This window comes from Zingiber officinale, chromosome 8A (genome assembly GCF_018446385.1).
Source record: "Zingiber officinale cultivar Zhangliang chromosome 8A, Zo_v1.1, whole genome shotgun sequence".
NCBI lineage: Eukaryota > Viridiplantae > Streptophyta > Magnoliopsida > Zingiberales > Zingiberaceae > Zingiber > Zingiber officinale.
Window position 1 is genome coordinate 46,312,837 of NC_056000.1, and position 25,339 is coordinate 46,338,175.

At 36.1% G+C, this 25,339-nt stretch overlaps 1 protein-coding gene and 1 pseudogene across 8 annotated transcripts; one reads left to right on the forward strand and one right to left on the reverse strand.

The window, feature by feature from the left end:
- The first annotated feature begins 4,342 nt into the window (after positions 1 to 4,342).
- On the forward strand, positions 4,343 to 14,469 carry LOC122008821 (zinc finger protein ZAT2-like). 8 transcript variants are annotated; one of them, XM_042564677.1, is made up of 5 exons: positions 4,355 to 4,707; positions 5,439 to 5,506; positions 6,379 to 7,014; positions 12,399 to 13,453; positions 13,540 to 14,467. In XM_042564677.1, exon 5 carries the CDS (start codon positions 13,546 to 13,548, stop codon positions 14,305 to 14,307), a length of 762 nt encoding a protein of 253 aa, XP_042420611.1. In that variant the 5' UTR covers positions 4,355 to 4,707; positions 5,439 to 5,506; positions 6,379 to 7,014; positions 12,399 to 13,453; positions 13,540 to 13,545; the 3' UTR covers positions 14,308 to 14,467. The 8 variants fall into 8 exon arrangements, with proteins under 8 accessions (XP_042420609.1, XP_042420611.1, XP_042420612.1 ...); XM_042564678.1 differs by having other exon boundaries at positions 4,355 to 4,670; XM_042564675.1 differs by having other exon boundaries at positions 4,343 to 5,506; positions 5,732 to 7,014.
- A 1,872-nt stretch (positions 14,470 to 16,341) lies between these two features.
- Positions 16,342 to 16,451, reverse strand: LOC122013069 (annotated as a pseudogene).
- Between the last annotated feature and the right edge of the window lie 8,888 nt (positions 16,452 to 25,339).

A 25,339-nucleotide genomic window follows, 5' to 3' on the forward strand; every position in this document is an offset into this window, starting at 1 on the left:
AACTCCATAGCTCCATTATAGCTCTTCCGTTATTATGATCGTCTCGGTGATTTCAGCCAACAGAATAGGGCACACCCGAACCTAATTTCCAGCCTTCTCCTCGAGCAGGCTTCCCATCCCTTGAACGTCGCACACATCATTCTCGTCCATCGGCGTACTCTTCCGTAGCATCTTGTCCCTCGGACGCAATGAGCCCGTCGGCTCTCTCCCGTACTGTCTTTCTCGCTAGCCGCGTCTTTCGCTCGACTTTCTGTGCTCCTGCACACTTAGACATAGGGATTAAAACATAACAGGACCTAACCTAACTTGGTTGATCACACCAAAAATAACCTTGGGGTTCCAACAATCTTCCTTTTTTTTATGTGAGCAATTCAAGTTAAGTTAGGGTAAACAAATATAATGTTAAAGCAATAAAAATATAAGAATGCAATAAAGTGCAAAAAGATTTTCAAATTAAATTTTAAATTTTAAATTTTATCCTAGACTTAATTTTCCTTTCTCCCCCTTTCTCCCCTAGACTTTGTCCCTTAGATATACCAACCTCATTGACTCCTGTCTCATGTCATCCTTCTCATCAACTGCGTCTTCCACTCAACTTCTTGTTCTCCTAAGTTCCTGCACACTTAGACACCAGACATCAAACACAACAAAACCTAACTTATCTTGGTTAACCACGTCAAAACTATCATGGGGTATTTACAACTGGATCTCTCTCCTCTAGTACTTATCTCCACTTACCTGCTAAAAATTTGGTCCTCCATGTTAGTGCAGGTTGCACTGATAAACAGATTTTGATATATGACAAATAGGTTAAAGTTAGATGTATTGTTTGTCTAATCTTTCTACCAAGTGTGAGGAATTAATTAGTCTGAAGGACCTAACACCAGGTTGAAATCTAACTAAGTCCGCGAGATCTGACAGCTAGTGCGAAGTCCAGATAGGTCTGCGAGAACTAATATCTGGCAGGAAGTCCGGTTGGATCCGTGGGACCTGACAATCAGCCGAAGTTTAGTTGGGTCTACAGGACCTGACAACTGGCGGGAAGATTTGGTGGGTCAAAGACAAAGTTAAGCGATTGCAGTTAGTAAGTAGAGATAAGCAACTGGAAGAGAGATCCAATGAGGGCGCGTTCCCGATTGAGAGAACTATAGGTGTCGATTCAGCTTAGTTCCATTTGGGAAACCTAAGCTGAAACCTTGACTAACTATGAGGTGGTGGAACTATAGGTGTTGACTCAGCCAGACAATAGACCTATGAGGCGCCCGGAATAGGCCTATATAAAGGTCTTTGACCAGCAGTTTCAGAACATCAATTGCTACAACTTTCATACTCATGCGCTACTCCGAAAAGGTCTCCGGGATACTTAAAAGCTGCACTGACAACCTGCGCTCAAGTTTTCAAAGTTGTATTGTCGGTATAATTTAATTATGTAATTATACTTAAATTCTGTAATTGCTTCATGATTATAGTGATTGTCTAACGAAAGCACTCAGTGAATGAGAGCCTCAGAGTAGGAGTTGTCGAAGACTTCGAACCAAATAAAACCACCTGTGTTAGCATTCGCTTTTCGTCTTTATTCTTTTTCACTGTGTACTCTTGATTTATGAAAAAGTGAAAAGTGTTATTCACCCCCCTCTAGCGTATTTACAATCCTACACTCCATACCTGTTTGGGCTTTCTCTGGTCCTGCTTAGTGTTTGATCAATCTGATCGACTAAGACTTACCTACAGCACTGAGTTAACACAATAAATATAAAATAGTAAAGTAAAACACTATTAGAAGTATTAAGAATTCGCTGGTCCGGTTGACCAGTCAATCATATATGCTTAGAGTTTACTCTTCCAAGACTTCTCATTACCTAGGGTTACCTCCCTCTAGGGTTGTCTAACTTCACTCACTAGGACTTCCATTGTCTAGCTTCATTCATCAGAACTTCCACCACCTAGCTTCACTCACTAGGGCATATCTTCACTCACTAGGACTTCTATTATTTGGTTTCACTCACCCAGACTTCCACCACCTACCTTCACTCACTAAGACCTAACTTCACTCACTATGAGGTCTATTGTCTGGCTTCACTAACCAGAACTTCCACCACCTAACTTCACTTACTAAGGTCTAATTTCACTCACTAGGACTTCTCCTTGCGTAACCTCTAGTTAGGACTAGTCACTCAGTAGACTTCTCACCTATCTAATCTCCAGTTAGGACTTAGTCTTGCCTAAACTCAGTTAGCACTAGTCACTTAGTAAACTTTTCATCTGTCTAACTTTCAATTATGAGTTCACTCTTCTGAACATCAAGTCCTGTTTGGATTAACCCTTAGTCAACTTGATCCGATATTGATATTGTCAAATATTGAAACCCTAGAATATATATATATATATATATAACTTGGAACTATTACCATTTTACAAAACCAGTTTCTCAAATAAATTGAAAGTACCTCAAGGTGCACGATGTTAAAAATGTCTAATCCCCTATAAGCATGGTCATTAATAATTGATCCCATTTAGTTTGAATTGATGATAATGATAATGGTTCTCAAAAATGACAGTTGATTTATTTCTTTTATTTGTAAAATAGAAGGGAAAACTCATGAAGAGAAACCACTGAAACTAGTAGACTTGGAAAGAAACTGATAGACAAAAAAAAACAAAACGAAAAGGAAAGAAAAGGAGAGAAGCATAGCTTAAACAAGTTTGAAAACAACACCTTGATTAGTAAAATTGAATAACATAATTAATTGCAAACAATTTTTTTCTCAATACTAATATTGCAACTTATCATCTAATATTAAACCGTCAAACAATGAATTCATATATTAAATATATCCATGCATTTCCCCGTAAGGTTGTGATTCCTATGGCATCAGGTCGGGAGAACGAAATGCGCCAAGGGAAGGCTTCTCCAGGGATTGTTAGCCATCTTTTCATTGAACAAAAACAGCACAAGCAATGTACAGCTTGCACCTAAACCGAGCAAAAGCAATACTGTGCACGATTTTGGTTGGAAATTCCTATCAAAATCTGCATAAAATTGATATCTAAAAATGAAATCATTTTTTTTTTTCATATTTTCAAACAATTAATTAGAGATTTTAAGCTTTCCCTTTCCCTTTCCTTCCAAGGAATAACAAGCAAGGGAACCATTTCCCTATCCACTACCACCAACTTTCTTCACTACCTATATACTTCCTTTCCACCACTTTTTCCCGTCCACGTAGGAAGTTGGTCTCAAATCTAAAAAGATCATTTTAATTTGGGAACATAGATAAACTTCAAATTTGTCATAAGAACTGACCGTTTTATTTGTTGAATAAGTGAATGAAGAAGAAATAAAAGAAAAAGAGGTTTCATTGTGAATGAGATTTTAGTTTCACATTAAAAGTTTCAAGACATTTTTGTTGGTTTATATTGATTCACATACATTAAAATTATGAATAAATGCATGGGGAGAGTCTCTTTCTCATGTGTGGGTGCGCAAGGGATATTAATTGACCATTAATTTTGTCATTCATTTAAGCTCTCATAAATATTTATTTATGGTCCTCACTTTCATATCATTATTTAAATATTTTACTATTTAAATATCCCAAATCTCATAATAAAATATCTCAATAACCAAATATTTATGGATCCAAGACATCAAATATCTCACTCTCAATTATTCTCAACTTCACAATCAAATATCACACCACCCAAATATTTATGAGTCCACTCTTTTATTAACTTATATTTAATTTTATATTTAAATAAAATTAAAATATATTTTTAATATATCTTATCTGTCATTTATCCATACATATTTTTTACTTAATATTTCGTCAAACATATTTTTCATGTATCATATCGTAGGATTCGTTGTGTCTTCAGAATAATTAGGACGAATTTAAGAACTTTCTTAATTAGAATTTTCATCAATATTTAGAAAATTAAACAAATCTCAAAATTTTTATCTATTTCTTTGTAAATTTTTAGTATCCAATAAGTATGAAATTGATAAAAATAAATGAAAGACTTATTGCATATGAAATTGATAAAAATAAATGAAAGAAATAATGTAGGTAAGGGGAACATGAATATTGCTCAATGTTTAGAAAAAACAAACATTGATTAAGGTTCGATTTCGATTTTTTTTTTTCCAAACATTCGGTTATATTTTTTTATTTCTCTGAAAATAGACAGAAGAATTAAGTAATTTAAAAAAAACAAAAAAAAATATGGTAGCCCACCTTATGTGGGCCTAAAAAAAGAAAAATCATCATATATAAGTTAATCACCTCAAAAATATGAGGATATTTAAGAGGAAGGGATATTTAGAAAAATATCGCCTTTGAATATCTCATTAGATTAGAGATTAGAGATGCTGAGAATCATTTACTCGAAAAATTATACGATTAAAAAAAAAACCTTAAAGCAACCATGGAAAAATAAGGATGACTGATCCAAGCACCATCCCCTTCTCTATTCTTCCTCACCTACCGCAAGCAATCATCCAATTTATATTTTCATCTGGACCTTGGGATTTCCCATCAGATCCAATTTCGTCATAGCAGCATCTCCACCAGATCCGATCATCTTGAAGCTTCCAACAGCACCTCTTCAACATTCGGGGCAGAACTTCATCTTCTCCATATTCCGGCGATTTTGACAGCATCTCGTTATTTGTTCGATCCTTTAATGCGTTGATTTGAACATTTGATTGTTAGTATGAGCATGCTGATGGTTGATTATAATTGGTTGATTCCCCATGTTTTAGATTTCATATACTTAGTTTTGATTGGTTGATGCTCGCAACGTGTTCGCTCAAATGACCTTACAATTTGTTCACTCTTGTTAATGCACTTCATTCATTTAATTCATGCTTGTCTTGTTTTGTTGCTCTTCATTTAGATGCAATTTGATGAGGTTCGGTTAGGTTTTTGCTAAATGCTCTAGGTTGATTAGACGCTTCCTTTATGATGCTCTTGATTTCTTTTCGATCGTAGTTTAGGTTAGATTTGATTTCCTTTACTCACATTGTCTTTCAGTTATTAGGGTTAGTTTTATACGTGCATTGCTCTTTATTTGTTAGTTTAGTCCCAAAACCCAAACCCTCATTTCCATAACAAAAATCCCAAAAGCAATAACATTAGTTCCTAAGTTTATCACTCTACCATTACATTCCTTATGAGAGATGATCTGGGTCATTACCTATGCTATCTTAGTGTAGAGAGGAGTTTCGGTATTTTATTATTTGATACACATTTCACGACAAAATTGGATTTATCAAGTTGCCGTCGTTGCCGGGGAATGTTCGCAATGTTTGATATTCTTAGGATTATTCTCTATTTTATAAACTAAAAAAATTGTTTGGGTGTCTTGATGTCTATTGTATCCATGTGTTTTGCATTATATGTTTCCTGTGTCTTTGATCTTGTGTGCTAATATTTCAGGTAAGACCAGGAATTTCCTTTTATGAGTGACCATGGATCCATATTCTCAGAAGTTTGAAGATAGAAGGGTGAGTAAGTTAGATGAAATAACTTTCCATCTCATACAGTATGTTGCAATTGCAACAGCAACATACCATACAACCTCAGTGTTACCAGCCTAAACCTTAGTATTATCAGCACGAGCCTCCATATTATTAGCCTGATTCTCAATACCACCAGCCCTATCAGTAGAACAAGTGTGATTCATTTTCGGACACATATAATTCTAATTGGAGGGGTTATTCGGATTTCAGGTATGGGAACACAGAGCAGTGTATTTATGAGCAACCTCAATGATACCGACTTCCACAACACTGCATGTATGATCCAGTTCCCAATGCATATATGCCTGATTGGAGAGATCATCCAGATTATATATATGGGGAATACAATAACAGAATACTCAGACCTTCCCAACATACCAAAGTTCATTTGGATTTCAGGACGACCTAGTGCCTATTTGATCTAAACTCTAAACCATTTCAGCAAGTCGAGCCAATGTTCTCAGGCTTCCCAGCATACCAGAGTTCATTTGGATTTCAGGACGACCCAGTGCCTACTTAGTCTAAACCATTTTAGCAGGTCAAGCCAATGTTCTCGGATACATTCGAGGGCTCTAATGAAGAAACCCTTAGGCAAGGATTTGAAGAGATCATGCATGAATTAATTTTACATATGCAACAACAAGCCACTCTTAACCTTCAGTTCCAACGGCAAAATGATGCAAGGATACAAGATTTACAAATACAATTATATCATATTGCATTATCCATCAGCTAGCTACAAGCACGAGACTCCTCTAGTTTTTTGTGTTGTGATGTTATAGTTGTAGATAATTCTGATGATATTATTGTTGCAAATTCTGGAAGCAAAACTTTGGCTGACACTGTTGATATTATAGGAATTGAAGTTGTTGATAATGAAAGTGTAGTGACTTGCATAGTGGAAGCAATGCCCCAAAAATCACCTCTTTTAGTTGCACCATCATCTAAACCAAATGTTGATGAGGAGATTATAGGGACTTGTGCTGTGGAGGCAAGGACCCAAGAATCATTTCCTTCAGTTATACCAGCACCTTAGCCAGAGCCAACATCACAAGAGGAAGTCATATCCCTTCTAGAACCTTTAGGTACCTATGTTTAGTATTTCTTTTGATTTTTTGAAAAATTCCATGGAGGTACCTATAATTGATTTTATTGGATGTGATTCATTTTTTGATGCATGTTGTGTAGAGATTGATTCTATTTCATCTATTTCTTACCCTACATGCGTGTAGGAGGTGCTCTCTTTTCTTGGCCTTGTAGGTTGGCAAAAATCAAGCTTCCGAAGTGGGTGCTCCAATTGAACGACCTCCGACCTTCGGGAAGTACTTTCAAAGAGCATAGGATGAAGGGAGCAGTCATGACTTCAACATATAGCATTCCACTTCCAGAGTGGATTTTGTACCTTAACCAACTCCAACCACCGGAAAGGACTATTCCATTACTGTCATGGATTTTGTTTTTAAATCTCCTACAACCACTTGGAATAAAAGGGAGTCCGTTCTTTGTTTGTCTTTTCACTTTATACTTTACGTTATTTTTACACTTTGCTTTCATAGTTTGCTTTATACTTTACATTTTGTTTGGCTCATATTTCATTTGGTTTTGAATAAATATCTTCCTATGCATTCCTTCATAATGCCTTGAGAATCATAAAAGCTAATTAAATTTGACCATCTAGTTTTGGATATTTTTGCATGAGTGAGTCTCTTACTTGCGTTTGGTCATGTGTGTGGTGATAGATTCTATCTTGATTGATTGAATGTGATAGAAAAAAATTACCTAGTGAGGACCACTTTTATGCCTATTATTGATCTTTTCTTTTATGTGATGGCACTCATGGCAATTGATACTCTATAACTTGCTTTGCTTCTTTGTGAAACCATGGCAGCATATATAAGCATGAATATGATGAAGGCTATTTTTCTTATTTACTCCTTTTATTTCTTTTCCTATCACATTTTTGTCTTCCAACATATTTACTTCACATTTAGTTGAATAATCCATATTTTGGCCTTTCATCATATTTGCTTTGTCCTTACCTCTTTGAGAGTCTTGGTTGATAACATGATGAGTTGCTAAGATGGACAAATTTTAAGTGAGGGGAGAAGTGCCGCATGTTGTGTGTTCATAGAGGTAACCTATATTGGTCTTTCAACTTGAAATATTTTCCATACTTTTTCAAGTGCTTAGGGAAACAAGGTATTGAATGGCTTACAAAATTATTTAACATGATATTGAAAACGAAAAAAATGCCTGATCAATGGAGGATAAGTACTCTAGTTCCCTTATATAAGAATAAGGGAGACGTACAAAATTGTGCAAACTATAGGGGTATTAAACTAATGAGTCATACTATGAAACTTTGGGAAAAAGTAATAGAAAAAAGATTAAGGAAGGAGACCATAGTGACAGAAAATCAATTTGGGTTCATGCCTGGAAGGTCGACAATAGAAGCTATACATCTTCTTAGACAATTAATTGAAAAATATCGAGAGCAAAGACAAGATCTACACATGGTATTCATTGACTTAGAAAAGGCATATGATAGAGTCCCAAGAGAAATTATATGGAGAATTTTAGAAAAGAGAGGTGTTAGCGTAACATATATTGAACTAATTAAGGATATGTATGAGGATGTAACGAGTAGAGTAAAGACTTCATACGGAGTAACTGAAGCATTTCCAATAAAGATAGGGTTACATCAAGGATCAACTCTAAGTCCCTATCTTGTTACACTAATTATGGATGAACTTACTGCACATATTCAAGACAGTACCATGGTGAATGTTGTTTATGGATGATATTGTTTTGGTAGATGAAACACGTGAAGGAATAAATGTTAAACTAGAATTTTGGTAGAAAACACTAGAAAGGAAAGGTTTTAGGCTTAGTAGAATAAAGACATAATATATGAATTTAAGTTTAGAAATATTAGACATAATGAGACAATTATTAAGATAGGAGATGACGAGTTTCCGAACCGAGAAATTTAATATTTAGGATCATTTTTACAAAATGATGGAGGGATTGAGAGAGATGTCTTACATAGAATACAAGCGGGATGGGTGAAATGGAGGGAGCGTCGAGTGTTTTATGTGACCGTAGTACCTCTTAAACTTAAAGGTAAGTTCTATAAAACAACTAGACTTGCTATGTTATATGGAGTTGGGCTCGAGCACATGAGCAGAAGATGAGAGTTGCAGAGATGAGGATGTTAAGGTGGATGTGTGGACATACGAGGATGGACAAAATAAGAAATGAGAGCATTAGAGAGAAAGTAGGAGTTGCATCTATTGAGGAAAAACTCAGAGAGACACGTTTAAGATGGTACGGACATGTACTTAGACGACCAATAAATGCTCCAGTTAGGCGATGTGAAACTATGATAAACATGCATATAAAACGAGGAAGAGGAAGACCAAAAAAGACTTGGTTAGCAACAATAAAACAAGATAAAATTTATTTAAATATAGATGATGATATAATAGGAGATAGAGCTCAATGGCGTAAAAGGATTCATACAGCCGACCCCACTTAGTGGGAAAAGGCTTGGTTGTTGTTGTTGTTGTTCAAGTATGGAGTTCTAAATCAGTTTTTGGAGGAGTACATAGTGGTTCAGCAGATAGGTGATTTTGCAAGGGTTCTGGAAACAATTGAGGAAGATTTTCTGCATAATTCTTTTGCTGGTGTGCCAATCTGAAACTGATGAGCCTCATGCTTTTGCAATTTTCTGCACAATGTTTCCAGTAAGTGCTCAGAATTCTGTGATTTCTGCAATTCTGTGTTGCAGAAACAGATTTGAAGTGCTGATTTCTTGAACTGTGTTGTTGCTGGGGCATTGGTCTTGTTTGGCTTTTCAACCATACAAAATGAGTGTAGTTCACCAGCCAACCAAGGAATAGGAATCATTCACAACTGAGGAGAGTACATCTGAAATATTCAGTTTCCAAAAAGCTGATAACTTAGTCCACAGCTTCTGAAATTTTCTGAAACTGAAATTTTCTGAAACTTCAATTTCATTTGCTACAATAACTTGATTGGTTTTCTATCAATGAAATAGGAATGCACTTCTCAAGTGAAGTGGAAAGGGGTGTCAGCTGCTAAAAAAAACAAAGAGATCAGAACAGCAAACTTATCAGAATCTGAATTCTGAAAGCAGAATTCATGCTGCTGCTGAGTTGCAGCTTAGTTCCTGTTGCTGGGACTGAAAAAAATGCCGAATCTGAGTTTCAGAAATTGCTGAGCAGTTGAATCACTTTCATGGCTTTTTCATTCTTTTTCTATTTGGCTGGAATTCAAAGAAAGAGAAAAAAAAACACAAGAAAAGGGGTTGCTGTATTGTGCAGCACTGAGGAACCTAAGAGTTATGTATCATTGATAGTTTGTGCCAAGTTTTCTTGCAAATCTTTAATCAGAAGAAGTTTAAGTGGAGCTCTTGCGCTCTTATTATCATTTGGTGTTTCTTTCTCTCCAGTCCTTGTGATTCAAAACCTGAAAATTTTCCAGCAGCTGATTTCTGAAACTAAATCCAGAAAGTTGATATCTGTCACTGCTGAGAAGAAGTTGAGCGGTTCACTATTGACCATATTAGTTGGAGTGTTGAACTACCTGAGAAACAAATCAAATTCAGGGGATTTTGAAATGCAGATGTTATGATTGAAGTTAGTATGGAACTTGCGATTTCTAGAACTTGACAGAACTTGAAATTTCTGAAATTCAGTTGAACAATTCTGATGAAGAGTTAACTGATGTTTGAACAGAGGCTTGCAGATTCAACAGTGATACACATGCTTACAACTTTTTGGAAACTGATCAATTACACTTGAGTGTAAAGAAACCAAGTTGAGTCTATTGCATTTTCTGTACAACAATTTCAGGATTCAGGGTGTCCAGATTACTAACAGACCATGAAGAAGGTGGAATTGTAATGACTTGGGCAATGGATTGAGACCTTTTCAGAGATACAGGAACTACCAGACCAACCACAGCAGCGGATTTTAAAACAAAGACTCATATATCTTCAAATCTTTTAGGGAGAAAGGCGTGATTGAGAATGTCTTTGCGATAAGCATGCAGATTAATCAAGTGAAGAAGAAGTGCATCTGAGTTGATATCTGTTAGTGCTGAAAACTGAATTTCTGATTCCCAGAATTCAGAAATAATTGTCTAAGTCCATATGCCATTTCTTGTTGAAGTTTCTTACCAGCAACAACTTCAAGAATTCCATAAGCTGAAATTGTCGGAGTTCTTAGTTAAATGAAGTTAGTCACTCCAAGTGTTGGGAGATCAGAATCTCCATCTTTGATAGGTTCTATGTGAGTTTGAAGAATGAGATAAGAAATAGCCAATAAATCTGGAATGAATGTATCAATTTGAATATGTTGTGTGCCAAGAGTAAATCCTTTTGAGCATAGCAATCAATATTTATATGCTGGCAACTTCTTGAGAACATGCCTTCAAAACTGATTGTTGATTTCTGAAGAATGCATGAGCTGCAATTCTGAAGAATGGGATCAGTGAACATGTAGTGTTAGGAAACAAGAAATTGGAAGCTGCTGTAATGAGAAGTAATTTGTTGCAGATCAAATGAAGATTGGTAGTTTCAGTTTGGAATCGAGTTGGAATTTGCTCTGTTACCTCATGCTATTAAGTCTTAAAAACCCCATTGAGCTGAATCCTAGTTTTAATTTCTTGAACGGCAGATAATTGATGGAATTAATCTGATCTCTGAGGAAAATAAAAAAAAAAACTGGGTCAGCAGAGTTTGTCAAGTCAGAATTTGGTGCTAGAATGTTTATGTTATTTTTGAATAGCAGCAATCTGAATTTGAACTTCTAACATACCAGTGCCAAATAATACCCCTCATCCCAACTGAATTCTATTTGATTTTAACTGAAGCCACTTAAGAATCTCAATTCTGAAACTTAGGCCTTAATTCTGAAAATTCTGGTTCTGAGTTCTAAGTTCTGAAGCTTTGAATTTCAGAAACTCCCTAAGATTTCTGGAACTGATCTAGGAAATATGAAAATGCAGAAATCCTTCAAGCTTGAGCCTAAACTAATTTATGAAGATCCTGAAACTAGTTAGAAGCTGTAATTTTCAGCATTGAACAAGAGTTCTGATTTCTGAGATTTTGAACCAAGAAACTTTGAAAGAGCATCACTTCCTCATTGATTCATGGTGAAGTTATAGGGAGACAATCCCTTATATAAATCTATTGGTCAACTCATCATGTTTATTCTTCCAATACTTTTACTTTCTCATTAATTCTTTTCTTACCCACTTTGTTTGCTACACTTAGTTCTTTACCTCCATTTCAATTCTTGATAAATCATTTTGATTCATGCATGCTATGCATTTACAATGGTGGAAAAGTAGAAAATAAGCAAGCCTATGGTAGTTAAATTGTTGTGAATAGCTCTTGAGGGAAACTCCGTCTTTATATATGTTTTTGAGAGCTAGAGATGAAATACTACCTTGTGAGGCTCTTTTGATGCTTAGTCTACTCAAGTAGGTTGAAATCACCACAGTAGTGTAGGAATTGGACTCATGATTATTTTGATCCTTGCAAACTTGATGATCCTAGGTAATTTTCTTTTACTATCTTTAAGGTATTGTTAAGAAGTTGTTTGACAAATATTTTAGCATTTTTTATTTTGTTTGCTTGTCCAAGACGTATAAGAATAAGTGTGGGAGAATTAATAACTACCATTTTGTCACATAATTTTAGCCTTTAATTTCCATGTTTTAATCCTATCATATGGTTAATTATTGATTCTTATCATGTTTATTGAGTTGGATTCAGATTATGGATTTTATTATAATTCTTTCTATTTGTATAGATTTCTACTTATAATTGTGTATTTTTATCGTGTAGGGATTGAACTCAAGTTAGACCAAATTGAACCTAAAGCCGCGAGTCAAGGAAAAGTCCAATCTAAAGAAATTTGAGTCGTTAGATCAAATTTGATGTAAATTAATCAAAGGGCTCAGATCTAATTAATTTTGGTCGTTCATCAAGATCTGGCTAAGTTTGGTCAATCTGTGTAGATTTGAGATGATCTGAGTCGCTCATTTTGATCCAACCATCTTAACCTTCAATGGGGACTTGTTTGATCTAGATCATCCATTTGGATTGCATATGATCCGTGAGCTCAGATCTAGAAGAATCTCAGTCGTCCATTCAAATGCAATTCAAATGCGAAGCTATACAAATTTCACGAAGCAAAGTGGATGACGCCACTACCTCTTCATCCATCGTCGATCGGAGCTTCCTCATCCTCATCTTCTCATTTCACAGACACGTACAAGGATTCCACCTGATGCCATCACTACCGAGAGCCCTCTCCCGATCCTTTAATGCATTGATGTGAACATTTGATTGTTAGTATGAGCATGTTGATGGTTGATTGTAATGGGTCGATTCCTCATGTTTTAGGTTTTACATACTTAGTTTTGATTGATCCCTACAATTTGTTCACTCTTGTTAATGCACTTCGCTCATTTAATTCATGCTTGTCTTGTTTTGTTGGATCCATTAAGTTTGTGCTCTTCATTTGATGTAATTTGATGAGGTTAGATTAGGTTTTTGCTAAATGCTCTAGGTTCGTTAAACATTTCTTTTATGATGCTCTTGATTTCTTTTCAATTGTAGTTTAGGATAGACTATGTTTCTTTTACTCTGCATCGTCTTTCTACTATTAGGGTTAGTTTCACAATTGCATTGCTCTTTATTTATTAGTTTAGTCCCAAAACCTAAGCCCCCATTTCCATAACAAAAATCCCAAAAGCAATAACATTGGTTACTAAGCTTATCACTCTACTATTAATATTATTTGCTAACTATTCAGGATTAATTGGATTTATCAAATATACAGCGCGAAGCATGTCTTGATTGTTGCATCTGTGAGAGGCAGATCGTCGCAGAACAGAGTGAGTTGTTTATCTTCTGCAAGATGAAAGCTTTCTACGGTGCTTTTGATTCGTATCCATGGCTTCTTTGACGCGTTCTTGAGCAGAAATCAATGGCCGATCATTTCCATTCCATGAAGATGGCGAGTAACCCTAACCTTACTTGCCCCGAGTGCAGGAAGATCTTCCCCTCGGAAAAGTCGATGTACGGACACCTGAGGTCCCACCCGGAGCGAGACTACCGAGGAGTCAATCGACAGGCTCCAACGGCGAAGAAGAACAGAAAAACGCCGGCGAAAACGAGAAGAGATCGTGCTGCGACCACTTCCGACGGCAACGACATAGACCCTGAGGTCGTCGCCGCCTTGCTGCTTCTCTCCGACCCGGACCGGCTTCTGGAACCTCCAAGATCCGGTTTTAATGACCGGAACGCGCTCGATTTGGACGGATACCAGCCGGAACCAACTCGCCGGAAGATTGATTCGTCCGGGAATCGAATCTACCGATGCGATACCTGTTTCAAGGTTTTCTCTTCTCACCAAGCGCTCGGAGGGCACGTGGCCAGCCACAACAAGAACAAGATCGTCGCCGCTGCCTCGATCCATCCCGGTGAACCAGAGAAGGGAGCGGCGATCCCAGAGCACAAGTGCAAGCTATGCGGTATGATCTTCTCGAGCGGCCAGGCCCTCGGCGGCCACCAGAGGCGGCACTTCAAAGAACTGTGCCACCGTCGAGCGGCGTCGCCGTCGGCTCTGTCCAGCGGAGGAGACGAGATCGCGAGCAATCAAGCTTCTGCTTCGAGCCCGGAGACTGAGGAGGAGGGACCGGCGAAGCGCCGTGACTTCGACCTCAACATGGAGCCGTTCCTCGAATGACGAAGAATATTCCTTTTCATTCTTTTGCGACGTTTTCTCAGATTTGCAATAAGCGCCGGTAGTTTTTGAATCCTTACAAACAAGTCCTCTATTACCCTATTTGTTTTTTTTTTCTTTTCTAGCAAACTCGCGTTAAACCTTTTTCTATCGCTTTTATACTAATATTTAGAAACTAATTTACCCCCAAAAATTGTTGTTCAAGTCTATGAAACAAGAGTTTTAGATTCAAAGGCGAAACAACTTAAGTTGGATATAAACGATGCATCAAGAATTGCATTCTAGTACCTAGTTAGCTCGATTTTTTGTTTTAGGTAGGCCATTTTTAAAGAGTAAATCAAATTCAATTCTAAAGGTTCTTATCTATTTTATTAAAATTTTAAAAATTTAAAAAATATAGATAAATTTAATAGATCATGAGTACTTTTAAAAAAAAAATATTTTTTTAGAATTATAAATGATTTTTACATTAAACTTTTTTATAAAATAATTAATTTATATATATATTATTTTATTCAGTTCAATGAGTTTGGTTTGATTTAAAAGAGCATTTTTAAAATTAAATGCGCTCTATGAAAAAAAATGTAATTATAACGTGCCTTTTGAAAATTGTAGAATTTTTAAATGCATCCTTTCGTAAGCTGAATTAAAAAAAAACTTTAATAAAATATGCAAAGAAAAAAATAATTCTCGTTTTTTATTTCAATTTCCTTTTATGCATGGTCCTCGAACAAACACGGTTTCATTTCAAAAATTAATATAGTCGTCAAATTATTGAAGAACTTTTTATAAGCTATAGAATCTAATAAGGGCATAAATAATTTATTTTATGAGTAGTTTATTGCAAATTAATTAATGAGTACTTCATCGTAAATTAAAGTTGCCGATGAACAAAAAGTTAATATCCAAAAAAAAAAAAAACAATTGATCGATCAAAGAAACCGCTATCAAAGTAATGTGGATTGATTTATGATGACCCACGAATGTAGTCGAGTTCGTGTAGTGAGTTTTTTTCTTGGGTAAGGGTGAATTCCTATGGAGTTCATTAATTGTCACGAGAATTAAATGTCCTCCAAACTCGATATTGTAATGTACCTTCCTTCATCTCATAGTGGACCGACAATAGTGAATTCATATGGGTCAACCTATGACTAGGGCTGTAAATGAACAAAACGTTCGTGAACAAGTTTAGTGTTCGGCTTGGTAAGAGCTTGTTTATGTTCGTTCAATATAGATTAGATTAATTAAACAAACAAGCTTGAACACATATGTGTTCAGCTCGTTAACGTTCGTGAACAACGTTCGTGAATAACGTTCGTGAACAATGTTTGTGAACAATGTTCACGAACAATATTATTAATAAAATTCTTTTCAATATGCTAAATAAACAATAAAATAAAATAAATAAATTTAAATTATCAATCTTAATAATCAATCAAACAATTAAAAGTTTCAAACAATCAAATAAGCTTGAATTGAGAGCTTGATAACATATAAACGAACCAAGCTCAAACCAAGCTCGAACCAAGCTCAAGCCAAGCTCGAACCAAGCTCAAGCCAAGCTTGAATTAAGAGCTTGATAACATCTAAATGAACCAAGCTCAAACCAAGCTCAAGCCAAGCTCGAATTGAGAGCTTGATAACATCTAAACGAACCAAGCTCAAGCCAAGCTTCAAACAAGCTCAAGCTCATAAAAAATAAACCAAGCCAAGCTTGAACACTCATTTCAAAAGCTTGGTTCATTTTAAGCTCGGCTCGGCTCGGTTATCTTATCAAACAAGCTTGAACACCCCAAAGCTCGGCTCGGCTCGGCTTGTTTACAGCCCTACCTATGACAGGGCAAACCGACTCATCAAAAATCCATCATATAACGAGGTGAGCCAACTTACCATTTTAGTGGATTGGGAAACCCTCAAGTCAACTCAAGATGGGTTACGAGTTAAGCGAGTTAACCCACGAGCCCATTGAAAAATTTTAAAAAATAAAAACATATATACATAAAAAGGTTAAAAATTTTAAGTTTGGATTACGAATTAGGTGATTCTTGAGAACCTGACGACAAAATTAATTTAGTTTTTTATATCAGATATTAAACTGATAAGAACAAATACTACACTTATCTTAGTCAAAATGTCGAGAAAAATATACTTTCTATTGTTGGTGCAGGAAGCATCCGACGATCGAACCCGAGTTTTGATAATGGTAAAAAGTTCAAAGTTAAGATTAATTGTTGTATAACGTACTTGAATAAGTATTTCAGGAAAGTCCTAACTGCGGTTAGGCAGGTGAAAATCCTAAGGGGTGGTAACCTTAGTGTTGGTTGCTACTCGGAAAACCTATAGGTTCCACTGTACAAAAATTTTGTACAAAGGTCTGAACCTTTTCCTAGCTACCATGTGTTCTTTTAAATTAAATTTTGGATCGCCTGCGGAACTTAACACGTTTGATCCAAAACTTAATCTATTTGTTCTTTTAGGTTTTGACTTGGATCTCCTGCGAAACTTTACACGTTCGACCCAAGTCTCCTTAAGTTATTAATTTCATTAAATATTAATTTCCATAATTGGTTCCCAGTACTGACGTGGCGAGGCACATGGCCTTCTTGGATATGGGAGCAACCACCACCGACTAGACAAAACTTTTTATAGAAAGCTAATATTTAATTTCCTAAAATAACTTTAGGTTAACCAAAGAGAACAATCAAATCACAAGGAAAAGAAAAAACAAAAGAACACAACATCGAAAAAACATATTCGAAATTCTAGAACGTAAGCCTCTTGTATTTGGTATTATTTCCATAAATAACTAGCATGATGCGGAAATAAAAATTACTAGTTATACCTTGTAGAAAAACCTCTTGATCTTCTACCGTATTCCTCTTCTAACCTCGGACGTTGTGTGGGCAACGATCTACCGAGATGAGAAACCACCAACCACCTTCTTCTCCTCCAAGCAATGTTTGGCCACAAAGGAAAACTTCACCAAGAAGAAAAACCAAAATACTAACCAAGCTCCAAGAGATGCTAGCTTTCTCTCCTTCTTCTTCTTCTTCTTCTTCTCCAAGTAGTATCCGGCCACCACAAGAGCTCCAAGGGGGAGAGAGAGGTTCGGCCACCACAAGAGGAAGAGAGGGAGAGGATGGCCGGCCACACCAAGGAACAAAAGAGGGAGAGAAATAATAGATGTTGTGTCTCATGAAGGCACCATCACCCCTTCTTTTATATTCCTTGGCCAAGGCAAATTAGGAAATTTAATTGCAATTAAATTTCCTCAATTTCCTTGACATGATTTAATTGAGAAAAATAAAATAAAATTTCCCAATTAAATCTACATTGGCCGGCCACATCATTGGAGAACAAATTGGACAAGTTTCAATCAACAATTAAAACTTCCTAATTTGTTTCCGAAAATTTTAAAATTAAAATTTCTCTTTAAAAATCTCTACATGGTTAATAAAAGAAATTTCTATAATTTTAATTTTACAACATGTGAATGATTTTTAAAGAGAAAATAAAATATCTCACTAATCTACAAATAAGGAAAGAGATCTAATCTCTTTCTTTAATCTTTTGTAAATTTTACAAGAGAGATAATTTAATTTAAATTCTCTTTAATAAATTATTTCTTCCACATAATAAAAATTAAAATTAAAATTCTTTTTAATTTATTTTGGCCGCCCTACTAGCTTGGGTTCAAGCTAGGGCCGACCACCAATCTAGCTTGGCCAGCCCCTATTAGCTGGGTATAGGATGTGGGTATAGGTGGGTATAGAACTCTATAAATAAGAGGCTACGATAGGGACCGAGAGGAGGAATTGGTTTTGGTCTCTCGATAAAATTAAGCATCCCGTGTTCGCCCCGAACACACAACTTATTTTTATCAATGATAATTCATTCCACTAGAGAACTATCATTGAACTACCGCACCAATCCCAAATTACATTTTTGGGCTCATTCTTATTATAAGTGTGTTAGTCTCCCTGTGTTTAAGATATCGAATGTCCACTAATTAAGTGAGTTACTGACAACTCATTTAATTAATATCTTAGTCCAAGAGTAGTACCACTCAACCTTATCGTCATGTCGGACTAAGTCCACCTGCAGGGTTTAACATGACAATCCTTATGAGCTCCTCTTGGGGACATTATCAACCTAGTATCTCTAGGACACAGTTTCCTTCTATAATCAACAACACACACTATAAGTGATATCATTTCCCAACTTATCGGGCTTATTGATTCATCGAACTAAATCTCACCCATTGATAAATTAAAGAAATAAATATCAAATATATGTGCTTGTTATTATATTAGGATTAAGAGCACACACTTCCATAATAACCGAGGTCTTTGTTTCTTTATAAAATCAGTATAAAAGAAACGACCTCAAATGGTCCTACTCAATACACTCTAAGTGTACTAGTGTAATTATACAGTCAAGATAAACTGATACCTAATTACACTACGACCTTCTAATGGTTTGTTCCTTTCCATTTTGGTCGTGAGCTACTGTTTATAATTTATAAGGTACTGATAACATTATCTTCTGCATATGACACCACATGCTATGTTATCTACAATATAAATTAATTGAACAACTACAAACAAATGTAGATGATTTGACCAAATGTGATTCTTTATTCAAGACAAATGTTTACAAAAGCTTAGGCTTTCAGTATACACTCCAACACTTAGGTCCTAGGGGATGATAACCCTAGGTTGAGGAAAATCCTAAGGGGGGTAACCTTAGGTCCTAGGGGGTGGTAACCCTAGGTGGAGAAAACTCCTATGGGGTGGTAACCCTAGGTCCTAGGGGGTGGTAACGCTAGGCAGAAAATTCAGTTGGTCTGGAGGACCAGACTGATATCAGGTAATCTCTCTTGAGGGGAGTAGGTGAGGACGCGTTCCCCGTAGAGGAAACAGTAGGCGTCGGGTCGACCTAGGGTTTCCGGTCGGAGATCCGAAGTCAAACCCGGACAGTTCGACGACTGTCAAATACTGCTTTTACTATATTTTATGTGTGCTAAATTTGTCTTTCAGGGTATGTGTGTGTTTTGTGAACTAACATGCTTTGCAGGGACAAATGAACAAGGCCAGCCTCGGATGAACAGTGTTCGAGACACCTCCATGAAGCTTGGAGGCGCCTCGGGTGCAAAGGAACTGAAGTCTGCGCGGCAGAGCTGGAGGCGCCTTGGACCGCAGCTTGGAGGCGCCTTGGACCAACTTGGAGGCGCCTTCAAGTGGATCAGAGAGAAGATTTTAGCGTTGATTCACGCGGTTGACTCGGCTGCTTTGAGGCGCCTCGGAATGGCTCTAAGTGTCACGCCCCGAGGGAGTCTCTGTCCGAAGAAATTTCGACAGCACCTCCCCTGTACGGGTGACAATCTGAAACACTTCTACAGGCATAATATACCTCAGCCACATGCGGCTGGAATCATAACAATAAAAGAAAACAAACACCACGCAGTTAATATCAAATTCAGCCTCTGGCTGATACAACCACGCAGTTAAAAGTAAAGTAGCCCACTCGGCTGTACCAAAACTAAAACACAACAAAAACTGACATAAACCAAATACAACCAAACACAAAACTGCTAGCCGGCTAGGCTTACACAACCAACAACATAACACCCGGAAACAAAAACCAGAACACAATTCGAAATACAGAAATTTCATATACCAAGATAAACAACAGAAAGACAGCGAAATGTCTTCTGATGTGACGCGGGGACCAGTAGACAGGATGCTCCAAGCGACACCATAAATAACCTGGTACCTGAAAAGATAGTGTCAACGGGGGTGAGTTCAACAACTCAGCGAATACCAATAGACATGCCTAGTAAGATATATCTAACAGCAATAAACATGGAATACAGCTTCCGAATAATATATAGGAAATATACAAAACTGAAAAGTAACCAAGGAAGCTGTACTCACCAGGAACTCCTATCCTGAACTAAAGGGTCATCAAACCGATACGCAGTATGTCTCCTGTATGCATGTCAAACAAATGCATCCACCAAAATGCAGCATATAAGTGCAGCAAACACAATCAAATAAAGGCAATCAATGCATGTGATGACCGTGCACTCTAACATCACTGCTCCTGAACAGTGACCGAGTGGACGGAATGCTGTCGGAGTACTCCTGTCCTGTGACCCCAAATCATAAATGGGGGAGCTCAATGCTCTCATCTCCCGGTACACGATGACGGGGAGGACATCTCTGCCGGCTACCACGCTGAGTCACCTGACCAACGGAGCCAAACAGAGTCCACCATCTGCCGGCTAAAACCAAAAATCCAGAACCTAGATACACATGACTAAAACCAAAAATCCAGAACCTAGTCCTAACCTCAGTAAAACATGGTATGTCACTTACTCTAGAAACTAAGATACATAAGGTAATAAAGTACTCATGGCAATAAGATACTCATGGCAACAAATCATGTGATATAAGCACGAATACATCACAGGCGACAAACCTAACATGCTATGGATATCAAACAGTGACATACCAAAGACGAACATGTTCATTGCTTGTAGTTATAAAGTACTATGCATATCCAAAGACAATATCATAAATGACAAGTCAAGAGGTACCCGCCTCCAATAGAAAGGATCGTATCCGCAATAGATCCCTCGTCGAGACATCATCTCGGATCAAAGTCCTGCAGTACATAATATCCAGATTTAATTATAAACCCTGATTGGATCATCTAACCCCTCAATCGATTCTAACTAATCCATTCGAATTAGGGCTTGAAATCAAAATAATCAATCATAGCATTTTACCCGATTTAACCCTAATTCAACACATATATCAAACTTTCTACCACTTACCTCAATATACAGCCGTGCTTTTGCTGCTGGAACAAGGGAATGCTGGAACAAGAACACCTACAGCAAATCCTACTTCACTTCCTCCTCTAGAACATGATCTTTATAATCCATTCGATCAACCAATAGTACATAAATGGTACCCTCCAGAGCCCCTGCATGTAAGACTACATCCCCTGTTAATCTTGCTAGCTCTATTGCAGTGGAGTAATGTGCATTAACGTCAACAGATGATCCTGCCAACAATCAAAAATCACCTTGTGTCTTTTGATCAGAAGGGACGAAACAACGTGATGTTCTCTCTTTTGTTATCCCCATCCTCCAACTTACAACCTCAGTGCTACTATACAAAATCCCTCGGAAGGCTGATAATGTAACATAAGTAAGTTCTCACAGCAAACCCAATTCCATGTCACCTGGTAGTTGGAGAGGTAGTAGCATCAACAAATAGGAGAGGCATGACGAATTTGGCGACGTCCGATGGTTGGTGGCGCCGCGAGATCGATGAAGAGTGATCGGGAGAGGGCTGGAATCCTCCCTGTTGTGGCCACATTCGGTGTTAGTAGCCGTGGAGATCGACGGTGTCAGGGAGCAAAAAGGGAAGAGGAGGAGGCGACAATTCTCAGCTAGGGCACGGGTAAAGAGTGGCTGTGGAGACGAGGAAGAAGTAGAAATGGGGGAAGAGGATCGGCTCGGTACCGGCATCTAGGGCAGAATCAGTGAGAAGAGGGGGAATTTCGCCTTGGCCACAGCTTGTACTCGAGGGAGAAGGAAACCGCCGGCGCTAGGAGGTTAGGGCACGGGGTGAGTTCGGCGGAGGAGAAGAGAAGGCGCGTGGCAAAGAGGAGAAAACGGCGACAAATGAAGAAAAGGAAAAAGAAATAGAAAAAGAAAAATAAATCCAACCTTTTTCTCGCTTAAATGGGTAGCCTAAACAGGCTTTTCCGGGGCCCACTTTTATCTTTGTTAACTCGTCCATACGAGCTCCGAAAAATTCCCGAAAAAATTCCGAAAAATTCTCTTATTAATATTCGCCTATTTTCCGGTATTTTACACTAAGGCGCCTCCAGCACTGTTTAAAAGGAGTATTCGAGTAGCAGGTTGAAACAACGAATTCAAAAGCAATCTTCTCCTGTGTGCTGCGAACAAGACGACCCAAAAGTGCGGCTACAAGTGCCCGACGACCCAGAGCTTCAAATCTTCAATTTTAGTTGTCGGTACAACGTTTAATAATGTTAAACTGTAATACTTTTGTAACTGAATTTGCGCGATATAGTTGTTGCCCACAGAAAGCGATCAACGATCGCGAACCTTGGAGTAGGAGTCGTCCTAGGCTCCGAACCAAGTAAATAGCTTGTGTTCGTGTGTTGTTTTTTTTTTCTATTTCCGCTGCATTTACTCGAACGATTTCTGAATCTGAATCGTGTGAAAGTCACGAGCGCTATTCACTCCCCCTCTAGTGCATCTCGATCCAACATCTAATATCGTCGACCAAAAATATTTGTAGAAACTTCTCTGCTCGCGATGTTATCAATCCTAATATATGGGACTAAAAAGAGTCATGACAATAATATTTTTTATATAAAAAACAATCCAAGAAAATTAATAATAAATCTTAAAATTATTTTCAGTGTGAAAAAAAAAATATTAATATAATTTTATTTTAGATTTTACTAAAATTAGTTATTAAAAAAATCCAAATTCTTAATTAAATAATAAGATATACTCAAAATTAAAATAAAAATAATTCAAGCTGAACTCAAATTTAAATAATTTCAAATTATAATTGGATTACTAAATAAATAGATAAAACTTTGAAATTTAACAAATAAATTTATATTTTTATACTCAATAACCAACTAAATAAATTTTAAATATAAAAATTTTAAATAATTGTTTGAATTAAAAACTCATAACGTTTAAACAAACTAACCTCAAGTCACACTTAAATCAAACTCGAACTTAAAAAAAATCAAACAAACTTAAATTAAATTCGATATCTATTTGATCAATTAAATTCAAAATTTAATTTTTAATACCAAATACATTAAGTTGTAATTACAAGAACAATTTAAATTTGGATCTATTCGCCGTGACTTCATTTGGATTTTTATGCAATATAAATCCTAAAAAGATTGTGAATGGAATTTTTCAACTCACATGAAAAATAATCTGAATAAATAAATTAAAAAATTGAACAATCTAATTAGAACTAAAGGGGTAAAAAGCATGCCAATGAATCAGCCTTATAAGATTCTGAATAATCCTAAGTAATTTGTCTCGACAAACAACTCAATTCATAGTTCCTTTTTTTAAAAAATCGTACATTATAGCTTCGAGTTTTATCATCAATCATCAATCATAGGCATTGTTTCAATAGCTCTTAAACTCCTCAGGACTCAAGTGCAGTGATGGCTTTCATGTGACCATAAGTTTATCAAATGCAGAAATATTTTAAACACTAATTATGAACAGAGTGTGAATTATAGAATATTTTGTAAAAGCAACAAACCAGGTAAATTTAAATTTCTCAACACATCAAAGTTATGAGAAAACAACTCTGTTGTCACGAAACAAAGCCGTCTACATTGAAAGTAGAATGATCAGCGTGCCAAATGATGCAATTGAAACCAAACCACTGACGTACTTTATGATTTGCTTTTATGTGACAAAATGTAATTCGTTTGTCCCAGTATTTCCGTTAATTCGTCCCTAGACTAACACGGAGAAGGTAAATCATGAGTGACTACTAACCATTAGTGTAGATGGTCAAGATATAAAAGAAGACATACTCCGACACATCATGTTTCGAGCCCAAAACCTCATGTGACATACCCCATATCTTAACTATCGAACTATCCCATACTTTTGTGTGGTTTCTAATTGTTGCTTCAATGCAGGGATATCCTATGAATAATAATAAGTGAAACTCAAATCATTAATGCCATATCAAAAAATTTATAAAAAACTATTAAAATACTATGAGTTCGGCGCCTATGCTTTCCAATTTGCTAGTAATGTCAATTTCCATTTTTTTTTTAAAGATTGCTAATAAAATTAATATCTCTTTTAACAAGTGCTGCTTCAAACTTTTCAAACTCTCGCTACATAAGAGTCAAATTATTTTTCTGAAATCAAAAGATAACCTTATAAGTGGAATTAATAATGACCAGACAAAAAAATTTGAATAGAAAAAAAAAAGAAAAAGAATTTCATATAAATTAAAGACTTTTTTTAATGACTTTATAAAATGTCATAAAAGTATTCATGACAAAATATTATTCATTCAATATTCCAACAAACTAACAAAATAAATAGAATTTATATTCCATCAATTATATATATATATATATATATATATATATATATATATATATTCCAAACATTGGTTCACTACTTTAATATTTAAAAAATATTTATCAAATTCTAATAAAAAAAATGCACCACAAATTATAGGTATGATCATTGTGAATGTCAAGCCATTCGAGTCAGTCTAACTTTCGTTAGGACAAAGACAAGGTTGAAGAGTTGAATCTAATTATCAAGTCAAACTATACAATAAAGATAAAAACATAAATAAAATCAATGGCGCTTAAATCAGAAATATTATACTAACTAAAAGTTCAGCTCAAGTAATAGACATCACGATGAATAGAATGATAAACAATAATCTAGATTATCTCAATATCACCTATAATAAAGGGATAAATGATCTATTTTCCTAATCAAATACTCGAGACATACTGAAAACCTAATTTGCATTTTTCAAGAAATTATTTATTGCTCGATAAAATTTTATTCTATTTCTAAAATAATAGAGAAAAAATTATGAAATTATGCGAGTCACTATCACACTAAAGTTAGACATATCTAAAATTTCAAAGCCCAAATACATAAGCTAGGATTTGAGGTTCAAACTCCAAATCACACTTGTATTTTTTTTATTGCATCTCCTCTCCAAAACTAAATTATAATGTCAACATTGGACTAGGTATAAATGGTTATATACGCTAAAAGAAATTTAATTGCTAAGCGCATAACATGAAGGGATTATTTGGTAAAGAAATTATCCTTTGTAGAATTCAACAATTAGAATGAAAAAGAAAAAAGCAGCTATTGAGATTATATCAAAAAGTAATTATAACTCAGAAAAGATACACTTTACATGTAGATATCTTCAACACCACGTCCAAACAT